Consider the following 26,752-nt stretch of genomic DNA (forward strand, 5'->3'; position numbering starts at 1 on the left):
AGAGAGAGAGATATGGGGGGGATGGGGGGGGACATATGACTCTCCAGGAGTCAGCTAGCAGGCAGAAGAGGGAGAGGTTCTGGTGAAGATGGTGTTGAAGAAATCCAGGCACACTCTTGGAGTACTGGTCTATGACCTTGGAACCATTGCTCATGGCCTAAAAGCCTCTGACTAAGGCAATTTAGGGGGCTTTCTAACTGCCAGTGTCCTCCAGAAGTTGATGGCTGCCGCATGGCCTGTAGGTCCTTCTCTGAAAGCAGACTTTGTCCAGGCATTAGACATCAAGGACCCCTATGCACAGGGAACACAAATATCTAACAGCAGCACATAGTTCAGGGCAGTTGTGGGCTACCCCCGACTCTATCGCACCCCTCAACTCTGAGGGCAATAGGTTGTACAGAGCCACCATCATGCCTGGAGGAACTACCAGGGCTGGCACCCCTGGGGGAGTGTGAGGATACCAGAGCCAACTCCTTCCCATCCAGCATTCTCAGTCTGTTGGACTTGGAGCTCACTAGGCTACTGAAAAGGTTGGTTGGATTGTGGCAACCCATAGAAAGGGAAAACACAGGCTCTGGGAACCTGGCACAGGGCAAACAGCCATACATGGTGGTGATGGCCGAATTGGGCCCTGGTTTCAGTGTCCCCCAAATACCCCGACCAGGAATGAACAATCTCTGAGGCCTGTTCACTCTCAGAGATTCTAGATTAAGGTGGGGACAGGGATCTGGGGCAAATACATGTTCCCTCAATTCTCACGTGCCCCCAGGAAGCAGGGCACATAGCAGGAATTCTTGACATTGGCCAATTCAGTCTGCTTTTTGAAAGTTTCCAGCATTCTAAACAACTTAGAGAAGGTAAGGACATGCTGGCAAGCTCCCAGGTTGGGACAGGCCCTAGGTTCACCTCTGTCTACCTTTTGGGGGGCCAATGTCTCCAGATACCCTGGTATGACAGGAAGTTGTATTGGTAGGAGAGAGCTCAGTGCCCCAGTTAGGAAGCTTGCCTGTGGTAGGGGGAACATCCCAGAGATGTAGCTAGGCCTGCATGGGGGAGGGCAGACTACTCCAAGCCAGAATTCTCTGGTGAGAGATGGGCAGTGCTGACTGAGGCACAACAGGAAGTGAGTGGGTGACTACCCACAGTGTGGCTGATAAGTGGTGCCCAACCTTAACAGTGTCCAGCCTCGGTGCTGCCCTGCCTGTGTTCCCAGCCTCCTGCAGGAGCTGCTTCCCAGCCCCCTGGTTCCTGGCCCCCCAGCCCTCGGCAGAGAGGCGCCCCCACTCCCACACCTGTGCAAACATCCGCCCGCCAGCCAGGAACACGGCCCTTTTGTGCCCAGCTTGGCACCAGTGCTCCGGCCTACTCTGTCAGCTGCAACCCAGGCCTCGGCCACAGCGCACCCCTGGCCTGGCCATTGTTCCCATGAGGCCCTGTGCCCTTGGCTGCCCAGGACCCCCAGCACCCAGCTCAGGGGGCCAAGAGCCCCCATTCATTCAGCGGCTGTCTCTGCAGCTGTCTGGTGGGAGCAGCCCAAGGCTGTGTTCCTGGCACCTCTAGGGTAATCAGAACTTTAGTGCTACAGGACAGGGGCAGCCGGGCTCAGAGTTCTTTAGCCTGTGCCAATGAACAGTCATCTCCTTTGTCTCCCTTCATTCCACAAGGGGATTATGTCCCCACCCTGCTGCTCATCTGTATTAATGTGGCAGGGGGGCGCATGTGAGCACCCACAGGTGAGAGAATTTTCAGAAGGTCAGGCCCCTCTATTATCTGCTGTACCTCAAGCCCTGGCCCCTATCACAAAGGGTGCTGGCTGGACCCTGGGGACTGGACTAGCTTCCCCTAAGGTATGCTGAGGGTAGGACCAGGCATAGAGGCATGCCTGCAGGGGTGGAAATTGCTCTCACCTTGCTAGCCTGTAGAGGCTGTAATGAAGCTGAGGGTCATCCTCTGGCCAGTGTTTCTTCACTGAGCAAGTAAACCAGATGAATGGGGGCAGGAAAGTCTGTACACTGCCCACAGGTGGATTCAGTATGTCCTGTTCTGTCGAGATCCCACGGTTCTGAAGACCAGAGTCTGAAACTGAGGCATGGGCAGGGCTGTGCTGGCTCTTGGAAGGTTCATTATTAAGTCTGGTTTCTGGTGGCCTGAGCATCCCGGGTTGTTCCTTTGTGTTTTACGTGGACACATTATCACTGGATTAGGATCCACCCAGGGGACCCAGAAGGAAGGCTGGAATTTGGAATAAAACTAGAGTCTGTGTATGTGACGGGGGTGGTGACCCATGTGGGGGACACAGTTAAGTCCAGAATGTAGTTATCCAGGTTGTATTTTGCGGGGTTGCCTGTCTTCCCAGACCATGGATTCCCACAGCTGGGCTACAAAGGTGCCTGCTCCATGGTACTGTGTCCCCTTCCTCTGGTGGAAACACCTACATGGGTGTGAGGTCCCAGAACCCCCAGTGTAATGTCCAAGTGTGGCCGTGAAGCATTTGGGGAGCTCCTCAGGCCTTTCCTTTACTTGTGGAACAGAATGCATTTGTTTGTACTATGGTTTGAGTGGAGGGAAAAGCTGTTTCTGCAAACACGGGCTCCTCTGTTTAGTGCCTGGGGTCTCTGAAAACAGGCGGCTGCTGGGCTCTGTTTACCCCGAGTGGATAAATACAGAACTTCAAGTGAGCAGACTTGATCCCCACCCTGCCTTTCAGTCCTTTAAAAAAAACCCAGTCTGACTGGGCTTCTTTCCTCACCTGGAAGCTCTGGAAGGTTCCCACCTTCCAGACTGGATTGCATCCTGCAGAGTCAGGCTAGAGGGGCCTTGGGATGGGGAGGTCTCCTCAGACAGTCACATGCAAACCCTGTGGAACCGTCTGTGGGAGGTGTCATTCTTCAGGACTATTCTGACTATGGAGACATGAAGGCCAGAGCAGGGATCAGGGCTTGTAGCATTCAGCCTTTTCCTCCTCCATGTAGGTTCTATGAGTATCATGCAGTAAGGGCTGAGAGCCTGCCAGGACCCTTTCTAGTGAGCCCTTCCCAAGGAGAGGTCTTTATCAGATGGCTAGGAGTCTACAAAGTAGGCCCATTTTCTTGTGGTTGCTGTTCAGTAGCCAGTGCCTACAAGATGTATTACATAGACTCAGCAGATCTGGTGATGGTGGTGTGAAGCATGCTTAATAAAAACTCAGATCTGAAAAGCAAAGCAGCCAGCCACTGACTCTTACCTCGACCTCAGTCCTAAATGGCGACCTTGCCCCCTAGGAATCTCAGAATGAGACTGAGACTGAGATCTGTCTCCTCTCATGTTATAATCCTCTCTAGTTCTGGGATTAAAGGTGTGCACCACTGGCATTAAAGGCAGGCACCGCTGGTTTCTATGGCAACTAGTGTGGCTACTGGGATTAAAGGTGTGTGTTATTGTTGCCTGATCTGTAAGGCTGGCCAGTGTGGCTGTTTTAATTTTCTGATCCTCAGGCAAGCTTTATTTATTAAAATACAAGTGAAATGCCCCTCCAGGGGTGCACAGGGGTTTAGCTCATGCCATCAAGGATGTGCCTGCACAAGTCTCAGGAATAGAGCTTCCCAGGTACCCTTCCTCCTGGAGGAAGCAGATGGCCTCAGAAAGTAGTGAAAGATGAGATACAAGGATGACACAGTGTGACACCACCATAGAGACCAAGCTGTACTCACATTCCATGCCCACCAGGTATCAGCTGTGTGGCCCTGGGTATGCCAACTAGCCTCTTCGGGCACATCTAATCCATGAGTATGAATAAGAGTTAAGTTAGTGAGCATGCAGGAAGCTGAGCTCCAGCAATGATTGTTCTGGGCCAGACTGCCTCCAGACTCAAAAGGAGAAGACTAGGTACCACTAGCTCCGGAAGTCCTCCCAGTCTCTTCTTCCTTCAGCCTATTCAGGAGGAGGAAGGGGACCATTAACCATAGCCTGCCCCACAGGTTCTGTCATTGGGACAGTGATCTACTCAGGTGACCTACTGTTGGTTGGATCCTGGAAAGGTCCCCTCTGTTCATTGTCCCAGAAGACTTGCAGATCTGGCTGTTGGGGACAGGTTCTAGACAGCTCTATAAAATGGCCCATTCCTGAGTTGCTGTCTCCGTAACTTCAGGAAAAAGAATTTGACAGGGACAGGGCACCTGAGAGTGAGGACTCATGAACTGGACTGGAAGGTCTGTGGTGGCCCAGGGAGAAGGAAAAGGCTCCTAGTAATTAGGTGCCCTCCAATGGGGGCTGTCCAGCACTCAGGACTGCTGCACTGGAACCTCCTTCTCCTGATCTTTAGGGGAAAGGCAGGAGCATGGCCGCAGGTCCTTCATTTCCTCCCCACTCACCCGTGCTTCTTCCCAGCTTGCCATCTAGACCATTACCCTTCCACTTGTAGAGATGTTTTTGTTCTTTTCTTTCTCTCCCACTTTTTTTTTTTCGGGGGGAGGGGACTGGGTTTTATGTAGCCCAGGCTAGCCTCAAACAAACCATACATGACCTTAAACTCTCACTGGTTGCAGCCCAGCTCTGCCTTTACAAGTAGCTCCTGGCATGTGCCCGACTCCCTAGAGAAGGCAGCTGTGGGCCAGCTCTCACATGTGTGGTGCAGGCCCTCTGGGAAGACACTACTAGCGAGGAGCTCAGCTCCCTTGGGTCCTCTTATCCAGCAGCTCGCTGGCAGCCATGCCTTCAGTCCCAGGAGTGACTTGGCTTCCGTTTACATTTTCAGAGCTGTTTCAGGTGTGTGTGTGCACATAAGATGTCTGGACAGCATGTGCCCTGGCTGTCAGTCATGGGTGTGACCTCTAGACCTCTTTGTGAACTTGTGCAGTGTGTATGCACACCCCCATGGTCTCGGCTCTGTCGGTGGTGCATGTTCCCTCATGTGTATGGGAGTGGGAGTGTGTGCCCCTCTCTCCATGTGAGGCACATTTCCAACTGTATGGCCACATATGTAGAACAGGGTGGTCCCTTTAAAGAGCCCAGTCATGAATGGCTTGCTATGCCCTCTGCTTGTGTGTGGGGTGTGGATTTGTTTAAGGATAATGACATTGTGGGGAAGATTTCATGTGGGTAGTTGTGGGAAACACCAGTATGCACCCTCTACAGCCTGGTGCAGCCCTGAGGGGGGTGGCCCAATGGTGTCCTGTTGGTTGCCATCCAGGGAGACTGACCTGTTGTTTCATGACTTGTTAACATACTGCTAGAGTAATGAACTTGGCACTATGAGGTGACTCCTGCTGTCCTTGTCCTCTGTTCCCCTGCTGTGGTTGCTCAGAGTGCTTCCTGGGCTGCGAGCACCCATCTCCACAGCCATTCATGTGTGCCTGGTCACCTCTGAGTCCCATACTTCTCTTACCTTCCCCTCTTCCTTAGTGGACACTGGGGAACAGAGTGGTCCAGAGTGCAATCTGTCTGGGAATGACGTGGGCAGTGATGGTCTGGAGGGATCTTGGAGCTTCCTCTCTGGGCCTCCCTTCAGTTGAAGTCTATTAGATGGTGTTCCCCAGGCCCTGTCCTTGCTGACCCTGTTGGCCAGGGGTCACTTAGGGATTCTCATGTAGGTCTCGGCTGGGTGGTGTCACTTGGACCCCAGTGTGGCAGCTGAGGCATCTGGAGTGAGCAATTGGCTCTCCCGTCACATTGACTTGCCTTAGCTGCAGGGCTGACCTGGACAGCGTGTTGTGTTCTCAGTGGCTGTGTGTGAGTGCGTGTGACACCCTGGTCTCCCCAGCCCAAGGCAGACTTATGGTGTGATCTAGTAGTTAGGCACAGCCAGGGTGGGCCCCCAAGTCCCTCATCAGAGGCCTCAGGAGTAAACCTCAGATGACAGATGGCAGGGGGTGACCTGGGGGGGAGCAGCCCCTCACTCCTATTGTCCCACTGCACACCCTGGACGCTGCTCTCCCACCGAGAAGAAGGCTAGCGCCTTGTCTTATTCTCTCTGAAAAGGAAAAATGAAACATCTGGATCCCTGGGCTGGTGGCAGGAAGCAGCATGTCAGCCCCATCCTGGGGCTTTGTGGACCGCTGGCCTCAGTGGGAACTTCCGGCCTCCTGGGGGCCAGTATACTGCAACTTCGGTGGCCAAGACAGGGCTCCTTGGGATGGGCCAGGAAGCCTGGCCCCTGTGGGTGGGCTTTGAGCTGTTTGCCTGTCCTGCACATCCCAACCTCTCTGCAACCCCAGGGCTGTGCCATCTGTGGTAGTCAGAGCTGAGGGACTAAGGAGACAGAAACTTGAACTAACCAACTTACCACAGTGCTGTTTCTGGAACTTCTCAGAACTGTGCCTCACTATTATGGTGAACAGGGTTTTAGGTTGGTCTCTCTTGTTATGAAGATACTGGCTTGGAACTGGCGGGTGTCCTTTCTGAGGTTCTCAGCCCACCAGCCACTGACTGCTGTCCTTCTTCCTTGTAGGTCACAGTCACCACCATCGGCTACGGGGATAAGGTACCCCAGACGTGGGTCGGGAAGACCATCGCCTCCTGTTTCTCTGTCTTCGCCATATCCTTCTTTGCACTCCCAGCGGTGGGTGCCCAAGGGGACCCTATCCTCTGTTTCCCCTGCATCCTTGCCCCAACTCCTGAGCCTCCCTTGAAGTAGAATGAGAGGCAGCCTGTCGTGGCCCTTGACAGAAGCAGTAAGGTCCAGGGGAGCAGACTGGGCAGAATCTGTAGGCCTGCTCTGCAGCTGGGAGTGACTCTGTTTCATGACCTTTCCAGAAACCATAGACCTATGCCTACACATGTGTGCTATGTGGGACACACACTGGTTACTTGTATATATGTGTCATTGTAGGTGTCTCTTATACATGTTGTGTGTATATACTGTACATGTGTTGAATTTATAAGTATCTGTGTTGCATTTGAATAGCATATTTACCATATGTTCTGTGTACATGTGTTCATATATGTATCTCTGATTTAATATGTGTCATGTGTACACATATATTTGCACATATGTTCCATGTCTATATAGTATCTGTTGCATGAGTCTCTACAGCACATGGGAGATAATATGTGTTCATGTGTTTATTGTCTGTGCATGTGTGACATATAGGCATAAGTTATAACATATGGTATATGTCTCCTGCATGGCCCCCTATTGCTAAGGTAACACTCTTTCTCTGTCACTGCTCTTCTTGGCTACCCTGGCTGCAGTAGCCATGGGTTCCTGGCCGAGCACAGCCTCAAACTCCTGCTCCCCTGGGGCATCTGCTGTGTCTCCTACCCACCTCCTGGTGGTGGCTGCCTTGCCACAGCCCTGGGCACTGTGCATGCCTGGTCTCCAGGTGCCTTTTGCTCCTCTTGCTCTTCCTTGGGGCCTTTGTCCTTTGTTGAGTATTGGCCAGCATGACCCATGTGACAATAGACACCTTGTGTCCCTTACCAGGGGATACTTGGCTCTGGGTTTGCCCTGAAGGTCCAACAGAAGCAGAGGCAGAAGCACTTCAACCGGCAGATCCCAGCCGCGGCATCCCTCATCCAGGTATGTGCTGTGCCCGGTGGGCTGTTAGTGCTATATGCTTGGGCAGTGAAGCCCCTCCAGCCATGCCTACTGCCTGAGAGGAATGGGTCCTTTTGCTGTGGCTCCTCCCATGGTAAGGTGGCTCTCTGGGAAAATACCCATTATTGGGATGGCAGGATGGGCACAAAAATGCAGGGCTATTACTTCCTATACTATTCCCATTGACGGCCATACTTGCAGGATAGCATGAGGCCTGACCATTGCCACTCAGCCAGTCTGTACTCTGCTAGTCAGCCTGTGTGGACAGGGACAAGTCAGAGAGAGGAGGCCTAGTGGACCAGGACCCAGCTTTTACGGTGACCAGTGGCCATTTGTGGGAATAGTAAGTACAATAGTCAGACAGCACGGGCCACTTCTCAGAAGGTTGGGAGTTAGTGACAGCAGAGCCTGAGAGCAAAGAACAAGAAGGCTCTAAACATAACTGAAGAAATGGTGGGCTTTGCTACTGTTCTCTAGGCCCTTAGGAACACTCCAGAGACCTGGACTGCCCTTCAATGGTAAAGAGAACCGTTGTAAACTGGGTCTCTGGTTTTTATTGCTAACTGAGCTGAGGTCAGGTGAGGACTCCAAGCACGGGTGCTCTACATGACCAACATAGCCTGGGTGTGGACATAACCTTCTAACCAGAGTAGTGGCTATAATCACTGTGTGAACCCCTCTAGTTCAAGTGGAGCTGCCCACATAGGGTGTGCGTGAAACATACAACCCTTGGAAGGGCCTCTAAACTGTCCCGGGTCATAGGTATCCCTGCCTGGGTTTGGTGTCTGTGTTAGATTCCTGTCACGGAGTGGGGCTGTCTTCCCAGAAGCTTTGCCAGCACGTAGAACTTTGAATCAATTTTGCTTTCTTATGCCCATAGGGCCTCTAGTGACAAAGCCATTGTGATATGTCCCCATAAGAGGTTCTGGCATATGTTTCTTCCTCTTCTTGCTGCCTTGGTTCCCTCAGGCCCCTCCAGGGTCTTCTGCAGGTCATCTTGCTGTAATGACTAAGGGAAGGGATTGTCCCTCTAGAATGCTGGCCAAGAGATTCATTTGTAGTCATCAGAGGCTCCTCATAGTCACAGGCTAGCACTTGAAGCCTCGAGGAGGCCTCACCTCATGCTGGTCCCTGCTGGTGTTCCACACCCTGCTGGTGTTCACACAGGCCTGGGCAACCCTTTTCCACTATCTTTCTCTAGGTAAACCTGAGTGTCTAACTCTGCCTTAGCTGATGCGTCTGAGGTTTGCTCTAGGCCACTCTTCAGGAGGGATTCAGGTCACAGGCAAAGGTCTTGTTAGCATCTGAGTTATGACTGATAGTTGACGCATAAGGCAGTTCCCTTCCTAGCCCTAGAGGGCCAGGTCCTGCTGCCAGGGAAGGAGCCTGAGGCTCTGGGAAGAGCTCAAGGTTTTCCAAGAGGTACCACTGAATGGCTGGATCAATGACTTCTCTTTCCTCTCCCCTCTATCTGGTATCAGACTGCATGGAGGTGCTATGCTGCTGAGAACCCTGACTCATCCACCTGGAAGATCTATGTCCGGAAGCCTGCCCGAAGCCACCCTCTGCTGTCCCCTAGCCCCAAGCCTAGGAAGTCTGTCATGGTAAGCAATCTTACCAGTCACCAGAATGGGGATTGAGTGTTAGCAGCTCAGGAAGCTGGAGAGGCTGAGTGTGAAACCCTAGTATTGCCATTGAGGGTAGCGCTCATTGGGGTCCCACCACCATTCAGAGGAAGTCTGGCCTGATCCCTGCTGTCCTCATGTCCTCTGCCCTTGGAGCCATATTGGACTGGCCATGCCAAGACCAGGATAGGTCTAAAGAGAGTACTTCTGAAATAGGATGGGCTGGCTCCATCAACTGCTAGAAGAAAGCTCTTGAGAGGATCCTGGTGCTGGTTTTCCTTGTTGGGTAAAGCAGGCAGAGGGGAAGGTAGGAGCTCTAGATCACAGAGGAGGGAGGTTCCAGCAGCTGTGGGCAGGAGATCTGTCATCTACCTGGAGCACTGAGGAAAAGGTTGGAGCTCTTCCTCTTGCTGGCCCTCACTTCACTTTCCTTGAAGAGACAATCTTCCCAGCTTCCAATTGTCATTGGACCCTTGAGCTTGCTCTTCCCTTTGCCTGGATGTTCTCCCTGGCTTCACACAACCTGCTCCCCCACTTTATCCAGGAGACTCCTTTGCTTGTTTTGGTTTGATTTTTTTTCCCAGACAGGGTTTTCTAATGTGGCCTTGGCTGTCCTGAAATTTGTTCTGTAGACCAGGCTATTCTCGAACTGACAAAGATCTGTCTCCCTCTGCCTCCCGAGTGCTGGAATTAAAGGTGTGTGCCACCACCGCCCAGCCGGGCGACCTCTTTAAAGAGGCTCCAGTGCTCCTAGTGTATCTCCCACCATTTACTTTGCTGCCTTGGCCTTCAGCCATACTGTCCTGGTGAAAGCTTGCATATTTACAGCCTACTATTGTCCTGTTTTTATTTTTTTGGTCTGTCTGCCTTTCTTAGGCTAAGGCTCACAGAGGGCCACTCTGGGCCAAGTCACACCCTGATCCCTCCAGCAACATCAGCACACTGAAACCTCACTCCATCAATGTTTGAGGGTGCTAGAGCTCAGCCTCTGACCCAAGTTCCCTCAAGGGTACATATCTCAAGGCTGGACTCAGGACTCTACAGGTGCTCTGGGGCTGGTTGACGATCTGGCAGATGGTGCTCAGGAGCTGCCATTCATCATGTGAACATTTTAGGTAAAGAAGAAGAAGTTCAAGCTGGACAAGGATAATGGGATGAGTCCTGGAGAGAAAATATTCAATGTCCCTCACATCACATATGATCCTCCAGAAGATCGGAGGCCAGACCATTTCTCCCCTGATGGCTATGACAGCTCAGGTAAGCAAGCATACATGTGTGCAGGGCCAGGGCCCTCAGTGCTGACCCTGTAGCAGTGTCAGTCTGGCTTGGGGAGCTCCCATGCCACCCCCAGTCCTCTCCTGGCACTCTCTCCATAAGGACCCTTTGCACACACAGTCTCTGCCTACCTTGGGAGCCCAAACATAGCTTTGAGGTCTCTGCTACAGGAGGATGGACGGCAGAGTAGACCTGGAAGTTTCTGGAAGCTTTGATGCCGTGTTCCCCTTGCCTTTCCAAAGGAAGTACAGTCTTCTGAGAGGAGGCCTACAACTGCCTTTGACGTTGGGGGTCAGCATGGCCTGACCTTGCCACAAAAGGGAAGGTGGCACATATGTCCTATTCACTGGACCTCTCTTTTTCAGCACCCAAGTTTCTGTATTTGAAAAATGGCTAGGGTGACCTCTTAGGGATTTGCCCACTGACAGGGAAGTCCCGAGGTGAGGGTGGTAGAGATGAGGCCTCTGCAGGCTCTGGAGAGTCAGTGAATGGTTGGTGAAATCATGGGAACATATGGAATTGGGGTCAGCACCTTGATGGACAGACACTTCTTAAAGCCCTAGGTTTATATCTGCTCTCAGCAGAGCTGTTCCTCTATATTCATCCCACTGTGGGGCTTGGATGAGGCCTGGCTCATGGGACCTGGTTATTAGACTGCAGGCCTGTCCAAGCTTTGGATGCTGGGTCCCAGTTCAAGTTTTACCTTTGTTAAGCCACAGCGAGGCTCTGCAACACTTGAGAAGGGAACTTGGAGAGGTCAGGCATATTTTCCAGGCCACAGAGTGGGAGTGTGGCATGCCCCCAGATATGCCTCTGGGTCACCAGATACAGGGCAGATAGGCCGTGAGCACTCTTGGTACATCCTTCCTTTGGTCTGGAGACCCCTTTATTGGGGACCACAGCAGGAGCACCAGGTATCCACTGACCAAAGAGACTTCTCTGGAGGTACATGTACTGTTTCTGTTATCACGGTATATTGTTGAGTACTTTCCCATGAGACACGGCTGCATGGGTCTAGGATTCTCACATTCCTGGCCCCAAATACAAAGTGGAGACTTTGAATTTGCAGCATTACCCTTGGGAGACAGCATAGGTGGCTGTGGAAGGAACCCAGTTCTCCCTGCAGCTCTCATTATCTCTCTGAAAACTTCAGTACCCAGCTCACAGTGAATGACTGAATTCTCTAGCAGCTGTCTGTAACTTGATTTGAATGGTTCTGGCCTTTTTCCTCCTCTGAGTCAGTGTGGGTATTGAGATAATGATCTGTCACTGGGACTGGGATGTGGCTATACTTACCACATTTTTTTTTCTCAGCATCTCCTGGGAAATCCCTTACACTGTCCTGCTGACTGATTCCTCTCAGGACTATATACTGAGGCAAATGGTTCAGCTATCCCAGTGTCCACAGGTTCTGCATCCTCTGACTCAATCAGTTAGCAGGTTATTACATGGCAGTTGTTTTTCTAAAGAGTCTGGAGATGTCATACGGATGTGCAAGAAAGTTCTATGTAAATGCTTTCCTATTTTATCTAAGGGACCCAAGTATTCATGAATTGGGAGAGTCCAAGTACCACTTTCTGAAAGACAGGGAGGAGAGACCTCACAAACATTCCTGAAGTCCCTGCCCAAGATGCAGTCCTAAGTGGAGGGGACATCTGACTGAAAGTACAAAGAAATGATAGTGGGGCCTCAGCACTTGAGGTTGGGGAGAATCCTCATCCTATTGGAGAGCTGGAAGGTTGAGCCAAAGGCATAGGTGTTCATCTCACTTCCTCTTTGACTGTTTGCTCACTTTAGCAATGATAGAAAACCCAAGGGCCTAGTGCTGGCTCCTGTGGGCCTGGTTTCTGCAGTCAGAATCTACCCTCTCATTCAGGATTATTCCTGCTCACCTTCAATGAGTCCCAGGCTCCAAGGGAAGGCTTCATTTGAGTGTCCTGTTGGGGACTGGACATCCAGTTTCAGTATCTGGGCTGCCAAGAGTTATGCCAAGCCTTACGTGCTATGTGGTCAGGCAGGAAATAGGCACTGACATTGCATCCTTGGTAGGATGGGAACTAAGGATCCAGACTGACAATGTGTATCCAACACTGTCTCCTGTGTTGATGCTATGCCCCTCTGTTATTCTGTCATTTAGGCTTGTTCCATCCTTCTCAGATTTCTTCCCAATGCCTGGGACCTGCCAGAATGTGTTGGTACTAAGTAGAATGTTCCAGAAACTTACAGCTTGTTGGCAGTTGTAAGGACAGTTTTAGGTATAGCAGAGGGTGACCAACAATATTTTTCCTCATCCTTCTTCTCACAGGTGTTAGGGCCCCAGCCCACCAAGTTCAGCTTGTCTGAGGGCAGCAGACCTGTGGCTTGTGTCATTGTTCCCACTACTACATCTTGGCAGGAGGGTGGGAAGTGTTTAAGAAAGAGGCTGTAGCTGTTCTATGCTCCTGAAGACTACCCTAGGCATCCCGTCTGTCAGGACCCAGCCTGGGCCCCACTCTACTGAGCGCCAAGCTGCTACGTCCTCATCAGATGGCATGGGGATTTGGCTCAGGGCTGGCCACATCTCCATGAGCCCCTGGGACATATTCCCCGCCTGCCCACTGGAGCGGGCACAAAGGGCAATTGTGCCAACAAATGCCCAGTGCCCCTGCAGCTCTGCTTCAGGGGTAGGATCATTGTCTCAATGCAAATAGGGGCTTTCTGCTAATGCTAATGGGCAGGTTGGGCGTGAGCAGAGGCGGCAGGGATGCAGCCCTGTGCCTGCCCAGGAGAAGCATCACTCGATGTTTTCTGAATACGGGGCAGCAGTGTCCCTGCCGTCCATTCAGCCTGCTTAGTGTTATGAAGTCCGCAGTGATGTCTGTGGCATGTTAATGAGGTACACGAGCGGAGAAAGCAGCACTGCTTGTGGAATGCTCCCACACCGCGCTGTCTCTTTCTATTATTGAGATAAGTCAGCCTAGACCAGAGCCACCAGATTTTGGAGACTGAGCTACTGGTCTGGTCCCTCTAAGGACCCAGGGCAACCCCTACCCCACGGGTTACCTGATATACCCAAGTCTCCTTATCTAAGAGGCTCCTTGGAATCTTGGACACTCTGGCATGGAGACGGGGTGCTAATCCCAGTGGGGGAGGGATATCACTGGGAAAGCCCCAGAGTGTCTGCTCCCACGAGGCAGATCCCAAGCAGTCACACTGACTTTTAGTGCCAGGCCAAACCAAGACTTGGACCTCATCTGTGTGTGAGAACTAGGAAACCATAATCTTGTCCTAGCATAGGACACATACCTGTTCATGGTGTGCAAAAATCCACATGCAAACAGTCCTTTCAGTGTATGCTGAAGGTAGAAGTGGGCTGCAGTGCTATCCCAACCAAAATGGCTGGACAGAGACCCAGAATCATTCAGGGACCTCCCACGGATACACACATAGCCTAAGAAAACTCTTCTAGGCTCACCTATGAGATGTGTGCAGGTGTAGTGGACTTGGAGTGGTGGAAGCAGGTAAGGGAAAGGATCTCGTCCCAGTCTACCCTGCAGTAAAAATGGGGGTATGCCCCCTTAAAGAGATGCACGGTGAAAAGCAGGCAGGAGTCTGCTCCTCCCCCAGAAGGCCACCTCTCTTACCAGGAGACAGGAGTAATGCCAACAGCCTAGAGAGGACACAGGAAACTATCTAGGTCTGATAGGCATTGCCCCTCACTCTGGAGGACTCAAGCCACATGCCACTAGCATTCAAAAGAGATTGATATCCAGGTCCAAGGAGAAGGTGCAGAGCAAGGCCCAGGGCCCTAGATCATGGAGAAGCCCAACATTGGTGACCTGACTACTACTGCCCTTAGGAATCCTGAGTACTCACCTGTGGCCTTAGTGGACATCTAACATACTGGCAGCCATGGAGCGGGTGCATTTATGCAGAGATCCTGCTGTGGGTGGGGCTTGATTGTTCCCACAAATGTAGTAGGTCTTCCAAGGTGTGTCAAGCAGTAGCCCTGACTCCCAGGAGTTCACAAAGCTGTCAGTGACAGAGGCATTTTCTGGGTGGACTCCGCTACTCCAGGCTGGGTGCCTGCCTGTGTGTGAATTTCTATGGCTCCCATAGAGTCACATTTTAAATACTTTTATGATCTCTATATCATGCGGACCCATCTTTTGAGCTTCAGGAGACCTGGGTGTTTTAGGTGCTGTCACCCCGCCTGCCCCCACAATCCACACCTCTAGGCTGCTGTTGCCCAGTGTTTTGGTTTTGCCTATTCAAACAATCCTCTGCATCACTTGTTCACATTGCTGCTGGTGTGAACCACTGAGGCTTGCTCACAGATTTAACTAGACTTCTTTCTTCTGGGAGTCTAGGCTTCCCCCAGGGATGGTCTTGGTGAGTATTCAGCTGCAGCTGGATTATATCTTTTTATTGTTTCTTGCTCCTGGATGATGGTTCAGTTGGGAAAATTGCATACAGACACCTCTTTGTACATGACCTTTTCACCCCTGATGACTCTGAAAATTCTGAGTTGAGTTATACAAATATGGTGGATCATTTTTTTCAATCATGGGGTATGGTACTGACTCTTGAATCTGAGGTCATATATCTTGCATCAGGCGAGCAAAGTGGCTCCCATATCTGCTAGAAACTGTTGTGTACATATGTATTGTGTGAGGGCCAGTGGACAACTTTGGGTGTCATTCTCAGAAACACCATCTCCTTCTCAGAGATGGAGTCTCTCATTAATGAGCTCTAGTTTATTAATCAGGCTAGACTGGCTGCTCAGTGAGCCCCAGGAATCCTCCTGTCTCTGCCTCCACACTGCTGGGATTGCAAGCACATGTCACCATATCATACAGTTTTGTGGGAATCAAACCAAGGTCTTCATGCTTGTGAACCAAACACTTTCACACTGAGCTATCTTCCAAGTCCCCTTCTTGAATCTTCACCTGGATCGTCTCATCCTGTCCTCGGCTGCCATGTCTTTCTTAGGCTACCCATACTGTGTTTGTACTTGCTGCCGTTCCTAACTGCAGGAATGTCTCATCCACCGCCTTACCCATCTAATGAAATAGTCATTTTAGTTATTGGATATTTCCTCATTTCTGTATATTCTCATGTGGATCTTTAAATCAGCCTTGGTTTTAGCACCTAATACCTCTCTCATATTTCATTTTACAACTTTTCATTTTGAAGTCACATGAACATGTTTATTTTTTTCAGCCTCTATTGATAAATTCAACATCTGCAGATCCTGGAGTCTAATTTCATGTAGTGTAGACTCTTGTTTATAGTACCTTTTGTCTGTGGGGTATCTGGGGAAGAGCACATATCTGGGGGAGGTGCTATATCTTCTCTCATATAGGACAGCTCAGGAAAGCCGTGCAAGGTCTTCAGGGCCTCAGCTTTGGGCTAGATTTTCTAGAGAGTTCATGTACTGGAGTGGAGGCTCATCTCTTGGAGAGCAGGTCCCTGTCATGCAGGTCAAGCAGGGCCCTTTGCTTTTATACATCAGGAAGAATAGAGCAAGACCAGTGAATCTCCGTCATTCCCCTACCTACCGATGTGTGGGCTTATTTATTTGCTTTGTTTCTGTATGCTTCCCTTGGGTCTTCTCTCTCGATAATAGGTCTCTATAAGGCCTAGTTTTACACTGGGGAGGAGGCCCAGTTATCACTTCTTGCCTTATGAAGATTCCAGATTCACTTTCTGTCTTTAGGGGCCATCAGAGTCCACATGTGGCTACTCAGGTAGGCTGAGACCCAGGCCACCTGGTTCAGGCTGAATGTGTTCTGCCCTGCCGCACCTGCTCTACTGTCAGTTCTCAGGCTGATTCCAGAGCCTCTTTTACAGAGGAGCGCAGACGTATGTGCAAGGCAGCCATTCTGTTTCCACAAGCTTGTCTAGGGACTTCTTGCAGGGAGCAGATTTTAGGTCTGCTTGCTGCTTAACACAGACGCTTTCTCTTTGTGTCAGAGAGCGCTCTCTCCACATAGGCCAGAGCTCATCCGCAGCAGATTTACAAACCTACTTCAATTCTTTGGGTTGTCTTGACTGTGGGAAGGTCCTGGAATCTGTAACAGGCACCTATGTTACTATGAAGCAGGTGGTTTATAGATTAGCCTTGGGAAACTCCCAGTGTGAGGTCAGTGCCAGCTGCAGAGCGGTTCTTCTGTGACTTCTCAGTCTTCCCACTTTGCTGCATCAGAGCCACCAGGGTGGGAGAGCAAGACCTGATGTAGGACAATTGTAGGCTTATAGCGCCTCTGCCACCTGCACAGGTGTTCTGGGTCTCAGGTGCGATAGTAGCTCAGGACTTTGGCTGGACTTGATCAAAACTTCTAATGACCCTCCCAGTTGTCACAAATGACCCGCAGCAGCCTCCATATACTGAGGAAGTTGATCAGGACTTTGGGGTAGAGAACCTACCTCACTGATGGGATGTAGGCTATGGAGGGGCCAGTAAGAAGGCTGGTCATAGTTTCTTAGGTATATCTTGAGCCTGGATCAGAACCTTCTCATCAGCACTGCATCTGGCTTCTCATTTCTATTCCCAGTGTCCTGATGACTCCCCCTCTCTTTGGTACTGCCACTGATAACACAGCCCTATCATCCTGCATTTTTACCTCCTTTTTTGTCACCTCAAGTATAGTCTTCATGATGGATGAGCAGATGAATCAGTGGGCCCACCTTGGAAGGAACTGTGAACTGGTAATGGCTGTTGTATACCTAGAAGGGTCATGTGACTTACAAGAGCCTGGTTTCCCTGCATCTTTCCAGCAGTGCCTTACTTAGCCATTTCTGTCTTGTCCCATAGCTGGACTTTCCCACCCATCTGCCTAATCATCTTCACACTGTAGCCTGTATCTTTAAGAAAATACATCTACTTTGAAGTTTTAAGAGATAGAGTTTTCTGCTCATATTCACTGTAAAACATGAATACAGAGAAGATGATAAAGAAAAAAACAGCTTTTGTCTTATTGCTGCTAGGTTTTGGACAACTGTCCTCTCCCTGGCTACACCCCAGCTTTGATGACTGTCATCCCTGGGTTGGGTCCACATTGAATGCTCAGTTTTAATCCTGCTTTTATCTACTTACTGTGACATGAGCATTAATGCCTGTCATTTTAAATTCTTTTGAAACTGGTTTGTGTTGTTTCTAGGCAAATATTTATGCCAATAATTTTGTGGTGTTCACCTGCTACACAGAGTCTGAAAGCTAGCTTGGCTCTGATGGGAAAGTGCTCCACAAGCTTTAAACTTTTTATTTTGTTGGAATTGGGTTCATCACTCTACTCTTCTGAACAGTGATGCTTCTGGCATTTAAACTTATTCTCCGAAAGAGGAAATACAGTCCCAGATTTGTGACTATTTAGAAAAATAATGATAAAAATATTCCACATCAGATCCTATGGTGTATGTATGAGGTATGTATCTATTACTAGTGTTATATATTTTAATACCTCTATTGCTGTAGTTAGACATAAAGGTCAAACTAAATGCAGATCCAAACAATACTTTCAATCAAGTTGACTTAACTAACCCTGGTAGAACGTTCCTCCCAACAACAGCAGAATAAACATGGCTGCCAGCTACAAAGAGAGCACATGCCAAGACAGATCATATTCTGAGCTGTGAAAAAACTTCACAAACTTAAAATTAGTCAAGTCATATGTCCTTTGACTACAATAAAATTAAATTAAAATCAATTAAAAAGATGGCAAATTCTGAAATATATGGAAAGCAAAGAATGTGTCTCTATATAACACAGGGAGAGAGAGGAAATCTAAGGGAAAAAGACAGACTGTTTTGAATCAATTGAAAGTGAAAACACAAAATGCAACAGTTTAAAGGCACCGCTAAAGCAATTCTTGGGAGGACCAGATAGAACCGTGCAAGCACTTCAGAGAAGGCCTCACACTGGGACCTATAATACTGCTAAGTAAACCAAAATAAGTAGACACAAGGAAATAAGGATTTGAGGGAAAAAGTAGGAAAATAAAAACAGGAAAAATAATGAAACTCATGTTGATTTTTAAGGCCAGGAAAAAAAATCAATAAGTGACTAACCAGCTAGACTGACAGAGAAAGAGTGATGTCGTAACTTGTCAGTGTCAGAAATGAGATGCTCGGCTTTGTGCAAATGACAGGATGGAAAACCACGAGACTCTCCTTCACAACTCTGTTACTAAAGTCCAAAACTTAGATGAAACGGCAGATTTCTTGGAAAAGGTAAAATGCAGGCAGATGCAAACCAAGCATCATCTGCTAATACCAATGAAATAAAAGAATACTCCAGAACCATGTTGTTTTCCTGATGAATCCTGGCATATGTTTAAGAGAGAGCAAAATCTAGTTTCTTTTTTTAAAAAAATGAAATAAAGGGATCCTTTTAAGTTCTGAGACTAGCACTATCCTGATATGAAACCTAGCCAAAAAATTACAAAAAGGAAACTGTAGATAAATATCACTTGTGAACACCAAGTCAAACATTTTAAGCAAAATGATCAATTAGGGGTCAGGAATACAAAGTTAGTTTTAATTTTTTTAATTAGTAAAATGAACCCTATTAGTAAGTGACAACATAAAGACATAGCTTTCTCAGAAGATGCTCGAAAAGTATTTGGAAGAACTTGGCAATGACTGATTACAAAGTATCTAATAGAAAATAGAAGCTTTCTCGGGCTGAAACAGGTTATTGACAAAAAAACAAAAACAAAACAAAACAAAACAAAACAAAACACAAACCCTGCAGTTAGTTACTGCATATTAAGTAAACCAATTTTTCCTCATATGTCAGGAACATAAATATCTGATCTTAACACTTTTATTCAACATTAAGTTGGAGATGTTTGCCTGTAGAATAAGGTAAGAAACAGCAAATTGGAAAATAAGTGAAACAGATAGAATTTGTAGACTTCCTGGTTGTCTGTAGAAAATCTGATGTGTCAGATTGGCCACTTGATTATGCAGATTCAGTTCAGCTGCACAAAGTGGCTTTGCAAAAAGCAATTCTACTTCTAAATTTTAGCTGCTAATAAGCCAGAGTTAAAAACTTTTAAATACTACTCTGAGTAGCCTTAAAAATGTGAAACTATGCTAATGAAACTAAGAAAAATGAATGTAGATACATATTAGGTTCTCAAACTACAGGGTTCAGTATTGATTTCTAAATTCAGTATAAAAGCAGTCAAAGACCAGTATGCAGATAGCCAGAATAACCAAAGCAACTTCGAACATGAACAAGGTTGAAAGGTTACCTAGATGTATGGTGTCAGCATAGAGAAGCAAATAAATCAATGAGACAGAATGGGGGTCAGGTGGACCTTTATACTGACAACTAATTTCTAAACCACATGTGAAGGTTATGGGGTTTTTTGCAGGGGGGGGGACAAAATGGAAAAAACTGAATATACATTTCAAACATTTTTATCCTCCTCCACAAAATCCAAGTCAAAATTGTCATAGAACTGAATTCAAAGGCTAAAACTTACAGGACACACAGTGTAGTTAAGGATATCTTTGACACATCAAAAGCATGCAATTGGAATAAATTGGCCAGACTTCCCAAGCATGCATTTTTGAAAGACAGATGAAAGAAAATGTTTTTGTGTGTTCTGTGTTGTGCATTGCATGTAAATGTACAATTGTGAATATCTGTTAATACACATGCAGAGGACAAAGAATTAGCATCTTTTTCTATGGCTCTCTACCTCCTTTCCCTGAAGCAGTCTCCCATTGAATTGGAAGTTCAGTGTTTCAGCCAGACTGACAGGTCAGCAAGCTCCCAGGATCTGCCTGTCTCTGCCCAACCCACCTGCAATGCTAGGGTTATACATATGTGCAGCCATGACAGGTTTAGGGCTTTTGAAAATGTGGGTGCTGAGGATTTGAACACCTGCATTTCAACACAGTTACCCATTGAGCCATTACCCCAACCCTGAAAATATTTTAAAATCATATTCCTGACAAAGTATTTTTGTTCAAAAAATAAAAATTCTCAGAATAAAAAATTTTCATTGAAAAATTCATATAATATGTGATAGACACTCTAAACTGAAAAATAAGAAAAAACACATTACAAAAATGGGTAAACTGTTTACACCAATACTTCACAGAAAGGAAGACAATGAGACAATGCCCAGAATCATTAGTTATTGAAGAAGTTCACACAGATAGACACTACTTCATAACTACTAATTGCCTAAAATTAAGGAGACTGACCAGGTGTTAGTGAAGACATTAAGGAACTTAACCATCATCTGTCATGGTCACAGTGTCCTCCTCAGCGGTTCAGGGACTCTGCAAAAACAGTTCAGTGGTTTCTTTTCTTTCTTTTTCTGTCTCTAGCTCTTTCTCTCTTTTTTTCCATTTGGAAACATTCCAAGCACAGTCAACATTTGAAAAGAGTTTTTCAAATGGAATACTACTCAGAAGTACAAAGGAATGAACTACTGATACACCTAACATGGATGAATCACCAAGTAATTACAGTGAGTGAAAGAAGCCAGACAAAGAGTTCATACTGTCGTCCTCTGTTACCACAGCACTCTAGAAAATGAAGTCTAACCTAGAGTGACAGAAAGGTCAATAATTACCGAGGGGTGGAGCAGTGGTAGGGGAAGTCCAAAAGGGCAAGAGGAAGCTTCTGGGAGCACTGGATATGCTCATTACCTTAATTGTGGAAGCGATTTCAACACATGTCAAAAGTTACCAGATCCTACAATTTAAACACGTGCCATTTATTATATGCCAGCTGTACCTCAGCAAAGCTGGTAATAGAATATATAAAATTTGCACAGCAGAAAATACAAAAAATAAGTTTTGAGTGGTAACCTGGGGAAACAGTTTCCACCCATATTGTAAGCAGTTTTTTTCAAAGCTCTTTACATTGATTGAGAAAATGGGAGAATTAAAAAAAGAAAATGTTATTGATTCCAGGGTAAAAAGATGCTGTGTGGCTCTCATATGAGACAGTGTAAATACAAGCAAGGGTTATGTCTTCGGTTATTAAGTAAAAGACTGGTAATTCACAATGGATGAGTATGTGCAGAAACTTAGCCTTAGTTATTGATGTTGGAAGAAAAAATGGATGGAATCTCAGTGAATATCAAAATTAAAACTGTGCACAATTTTTAACTCTTGTATAAATTTAATCATTTGCAAAGTGTTTTTGTCTGGTGACATTGATATCTTTGATTGCAAAGTAGCAAAACACTGCAAATTACTAATATCCCCATCTATGAGATCTGCTTATTTGATGGAGATCCTTCAATCAGTTATTAAAGCTATAAGGATAGCTTTTCAGCAGTATGAGGGACAGGCCTGTTTTCTGATCCTACGAGTAATAGAATCTCTGGCTCAGCAGAGTAGGACAGGTTCCACCATGCCTTTGGCATGCAAGTTAGAAATCTATCTGTTCTGTGTTCTAAAACAGTTTGAAAACATTAGAGCTATGGTCTCTTTAAAGGTTAAATAGTGGCTAGCAATAAGGCTCAGTGAGTTTGTTAAGATACCTGCTGCCAAGCCTGATGACCTGAATTTAATCACTAGGATCCACATGTTGGGAAGAAAGAACCAATCTCTACAAGTTCTCTTTTGGCCTCCATACATGTTGTGAGGTGCACCCACCACCACACTACATGCACATGTGTTCATACACACACACACACACACAGACAGACACACACACACTGTAAAAAAATTTAACGTACCATCTGGACCTAATACAAAATCTTAACCTTTTTTAGTCTTTTCTGTGGTAATGTATTCTAAATTAGTTTAGTGCATGCTTTAAGGGATAATTTATTCATTGTTATGTAATTTCCTGGAGTATTTCAACTGTGATGCCACTTGGTAGCAACTAATTTTCTTTCAGTAGTTTATGCTCTTTCTATAAATTTTTTTGCCTGTACTTTTATAGTTTTGCTTTTTTCTTAGTCAAGTTCATGAGAGATTTATCTAATCTGTTAATTATTAAAATGTTTATTCTCTTATCAAAAAACTACCTTCGTCTATATTTGTTTTCTTCTTAGTCATTTTGGGGTATGATATCTATTAATTCCATCTTCCTAATTATCTTTAATTTATGTGTTTTCTTTTTAAACTTAATTAAGAATAATATTTAGTTCACATATTTAAAGTCCCTTTACCAAGAGGCATTTTAAAAGCTATAAATTTTCCTCTGATCACAGCTATAGCTGTGATATGTAGGGCATAGTATGAAATATGGTCCATTTTATTCCCCCCTTTTTTATAATTTTTGTGTTATGTTTTTCTCTTTAATCTAGAGTTCTTTTAAATGTTTGCTTAATTTTTAAGCAATAAATTTTTATAACTGTTATTTATTTCTGGTTTAATAGGCTTACAGCGAAAAGATGCAGTGTGTGAAAGCCCCAGATTTCTTAAAAGAGCTCCTTTGCAACATCAAAGTCTAAAAATCAGAGCATTATTTTTGTAATTTGTAACTTGGGATGTGACCTGTTCCACATACCTACGTAAAAAGAGTCCTTTATTTTTGGGTATGGATTTATATGCATACACAGATAAAATACACGAAGATGGATTATACATCCATCCATATAGATTTACTTATTTATTTAATCAGTCAGGTCTATTTTGCCCTATATCCATCCCACCACAAGTATTTTGAATATTTTTAAGTATTTTGAAATATTGAAATTAAATCATTCCTTTGCACTTGTGCTCTTTAAAGAGAGACAAACTTATAGTGCTCAGAGTACTTGCAGCCATGCTCCTTGAAGTCACTGCCCTGTCCCACCATTTATTGCTGTGGTCCTGATCCACCTACTGCCTTTTCATGACTCTCTTATACATCAGTGAAATGAAGGTTCTGTGGGAACTACAAGATGGCTCCCTAGGTAAAGACACTTCCTGCCAAGCCTGATGACCTGAAATCAATTCCCTGTTACCCATATGTTAGAAGGAGAAAACTGGTTACCACAAGTTGTTCTCTGATCTACATGCATGTGCACGCACACACACAGAGGCACATATGTGTACATACATACATATTATGCAGAGACATGTATAAATTAAAATGTAATTTTAAAAATGATAGGAAAAACTCCTACTGCCTAACTGCCTACTGCAAGGATTGCTGTAGTGAAAAAATATGATGATGTAGATTGCTACCCAGCATGCAATGAAGACTCTGGTGTCTGCCTCCTCAAATTTGACCCCATGTTCTATCAACACCAGACCTTTTCTCTCTGATCAGACAGCTTTGTGCTCCACCTTCTCCCATTTTAGTCCTCATGCCACAAATCTTGGGGGTGGGGATTCTTTTTCTTAAACTTCCTTAAAATTAGCCAGGTGGTGGCGCACGCCTTTAATCCCAGCACTTGGAAGGCAGGGGCAGGCGGATCTCTGTGAGTTTGAGACCAGCCTGGTCTATAAGAGCTGGTCCCAGGACAAGCTCCAAAGCTACAGAGAAACCCTGTCTTGAAAAAACAAAACAAAAACTCCCTTAAAATTATATAATAGTTGAGTATAATGTACATATATGATCTTTATGTTTGCTAGGTTCTCCTCTGTTACCTACGCTGATAAACAATAATTTTATTCTCTAATATTTTTTTCTGATACTTATATGATACACAATGCAATCAAACATACATGTCATGATGGAGCCTTATTGTTGCTTTTGAACAAACGGGGGCCACATTATGCATGATTTTCTTCACCTTCTTATACAGTCATACCACTACAGCTTCCTCTGTGCTTGCAGGAACAATTCTATTTATCTCTCATTTCTATTCCAATCTAAGATTATATTGTCTACTTCATTCCTCTTAGTATACCTAATCCACAATGTTCTTGGCTGCTTGAAATATACTTTACTTGAGGTTCAAGCTAATTTTCTAAAAGTCTTTCTTAAACTTACTTCCCAATGTGCAGGTTTTTTATTTCTATGCAGTGAACTTCCATAATGTATTGGTTTTCTGAGGTTGTCAAACCAAATGCTGAATTGACAGGCTTCTCACAAAACAGGAGGGCCAAGACGGAGAGATTAGAGTGCCAGTGGGTTGTTTTTCTCCTGAAACCTTTAACTTGCGCATGGTCTCTATAGCCCTGTGTCTCCACATAGTCTTGTCTACACAGTCACACTTTGGGACTCTCTGTGTGTCATAATTTCCCCTTATTTATAGGCACACCAGTAAAATCGGACTCAATTTAACTGTCTGTTTAAAGGTCTGATCTCCTGTTACATTCTGAAATATTAGAAATGAGGGCTTCAACTTGGGAAACTGGTAGGGATGGAGCTCAACCCCAAACACAGGCATGGGTTCACTGTTAAATTGCATGCATGCTGCCAGGTTGCTTTCCTCAAATGCTGTCTGACCTCACATTTCCACAAGCAGGGTTCCCCTTTCCCGGCATCCCTGCCAGCCATTATTGGCAGAGCAATTTTCCATCTTGTTAGCCAAGTGGGGCAGGGATACTCCACTGCGGAACCATTGACATTTGGCAAGAGCTAACTCTTTGTCAACAGAATGTCCCGTGTACTGTAGGATGTTTAGCAGAGTCCCTGGTCTCTGCCAGGATGCCAGCACAGCACACCCTCAGTTACCACAACCAAAAATAAAGTAACCCACAACTCTCTATATATTACCAAATTTATCCCCCTCAGGTAGGGCAAAATTGGTTCCAGTCTGAACCACTGGAATACTGTGATATCTCATAGCTGATTCTTGAAACATAACAAAACTGTTTTATTCATAAGTAATGATGGACTATAGAAAAATTACAGGAATGAGGATCTTCATATCCTTCATTAAGATTTGAGGTAAAACTTATTAACATTAAAACCTCATTTCCTTTTTCATTTCAATGTTTTTATATGCATACTTGTACACTATGTTCCTCTAGAAACTTGAAAAGACATTGCACACTTTACAGTCCCTCACCCCTAAACAGTTTGCTGTGTATTTCCTAACAATTTATTTCCTAACTGTACTAGTTTAAGGAGGATGACAACATCACATTTCCTCCCTTTGAAAGTGATATAATAGACATCAACTTCTGCAATTAAAAATCAATATAGCCACTGAAATAATCCAATGCCTATGTTCCACTTTTTTTCAGTGAACACAACACAATCCTTTGGTGCATCTCCGCCCCCCCCCCCCAGTGCAGAGTTAAGTTCATGTGCCATGTTGCCCTTAGTCGTGTATCTTTAATTACCATGAACTTGCATATTTCTAGTTTCTCTTGGTCTTTACTAACATCAAAATCACTTTTTGAGGATTTTTTATATTTATGATTAGATCCAGATTGTATATTCTGGTATATTCCACAAAAGATACAGTATTTTTCTTAGGATGCCATGTCCCTTTTGCACACTTCCAAAATTAAAGTTTTTAATATTTTTATTTTAAACATTCATGTGCATTTGTAAAAAATAATCAAAGAGATACCATGCACCATTTATTTAGTTTTTCCTGGTGGTATCCAAACTGTAGTATAGTTTAAGGGGGATGGAAACACTGGTTCAGTGATGCAGAATATTTTCATTACCACAAGGATTCCTGTTTGCTTTTTTATAGCTAAATTCTCTTGCCTCCTACCATGCCTTAATTCTCAGTAATTGCTATTCTGTTCTTGAATCTATATATTTGCCTTTTTTTTTTTTTTTGGTTTTTCGAGACAGGGTTTCTCTGTGGTTTTTTGGAGCCTGTCCTGGAACTAGCTCTTGTAGACCAGGCTGGTCTCGAACTCACAGAGATCCGCCTGCCTCTGCCTCCCGAGTGCTGGGATTAAAGGCGTGCGCCACCACCGCCCGGCTATATTTGCCTTTTTAAGATTGCTATATAAATAGAAACAAGCAAATCTTTTGGAATTTGATAACTTTTCACAATTCTCTAGAAGTTTCATCCAATTTGTTTTATTTGTCAGTTTATTAAGACTTGTTAAGTAGAATTTCACAATATAGACATACCACAGTTTTTAACCATTCACTCTTCCGTAGACATCTAGGTCATTTCTAATTTGGAACTACTATAGATCATCTAATATTGACAGCATTTTCATTTTACCAACTCTGGTAGACATGCAGTAATTTCTTAGTGGTTAAAATCTTTATTTTACCAATGGATAATAGTGAATGGTTTTTTTTTCCCGCAGTCTTCCATTCATTGAATGTTTATTTAAATTTTTTGCTAATTTTCCAACTGAACTTTACTGTTAAGTTTTGAAAAGTTCTTCTCCGTGTGTTCTAAATGCAGCTCTAAGTCAAATATATGATTTCTCAGTATTTTACCCCCCACTATAGCTATCTGTCTTATCCTATTAAAATGATCCTTATAGGAGCTATTTTTATTATTTTTTGTGTGTATGT

The 26,752-nt window shown here is 45.7% G+C and overlaps 1 protein-coding gene across 1 annotated transcript in view; it reads left to right on the forward strand.

The window, feature by feature from the left end:
* Kcnq1 (potassium voltage-gated channel subfamily Q member 1) overlaps positions 1–26,752 on the forward strand; it is a 323,053-nt gene that overhangs the window by 84,181 nt on the left and 212,120 nt on the right. The window contains exons 7-10 of the mRNA XM_005351578.2: positions 6,425–6,535; positions 7,400–7,495; positions 8,995–9,117; positions 10,254–10,395. Coding sequence (XP_005351635.1) covers positions 6,425–6,535; positions 7,400–7,495; positions 8,995–9,117; positions 10,254–10,395 — 472 coding nt within the window. The remainder of the gene's footprint in view (positions 1–6,424; positions 6,536–7,399; positions 7,496–8,994; positions 9,118–10,253; positions 10,396–26,752) is intronic.

Source organism: Microtus ochrogaster, chromosome 8 (assembly GCF_000317375.1).
Source record: "Microtus ochrogaster isolate Prairie Vole_2 chromosome 8, MicOch1.0, whole genome shotgun sequence".
NCBI lineage: Eukaryota > Metazoa > Chordata > Mammalia > Rodentia > Cricetidae > Microtus > Microtus ochrogaster.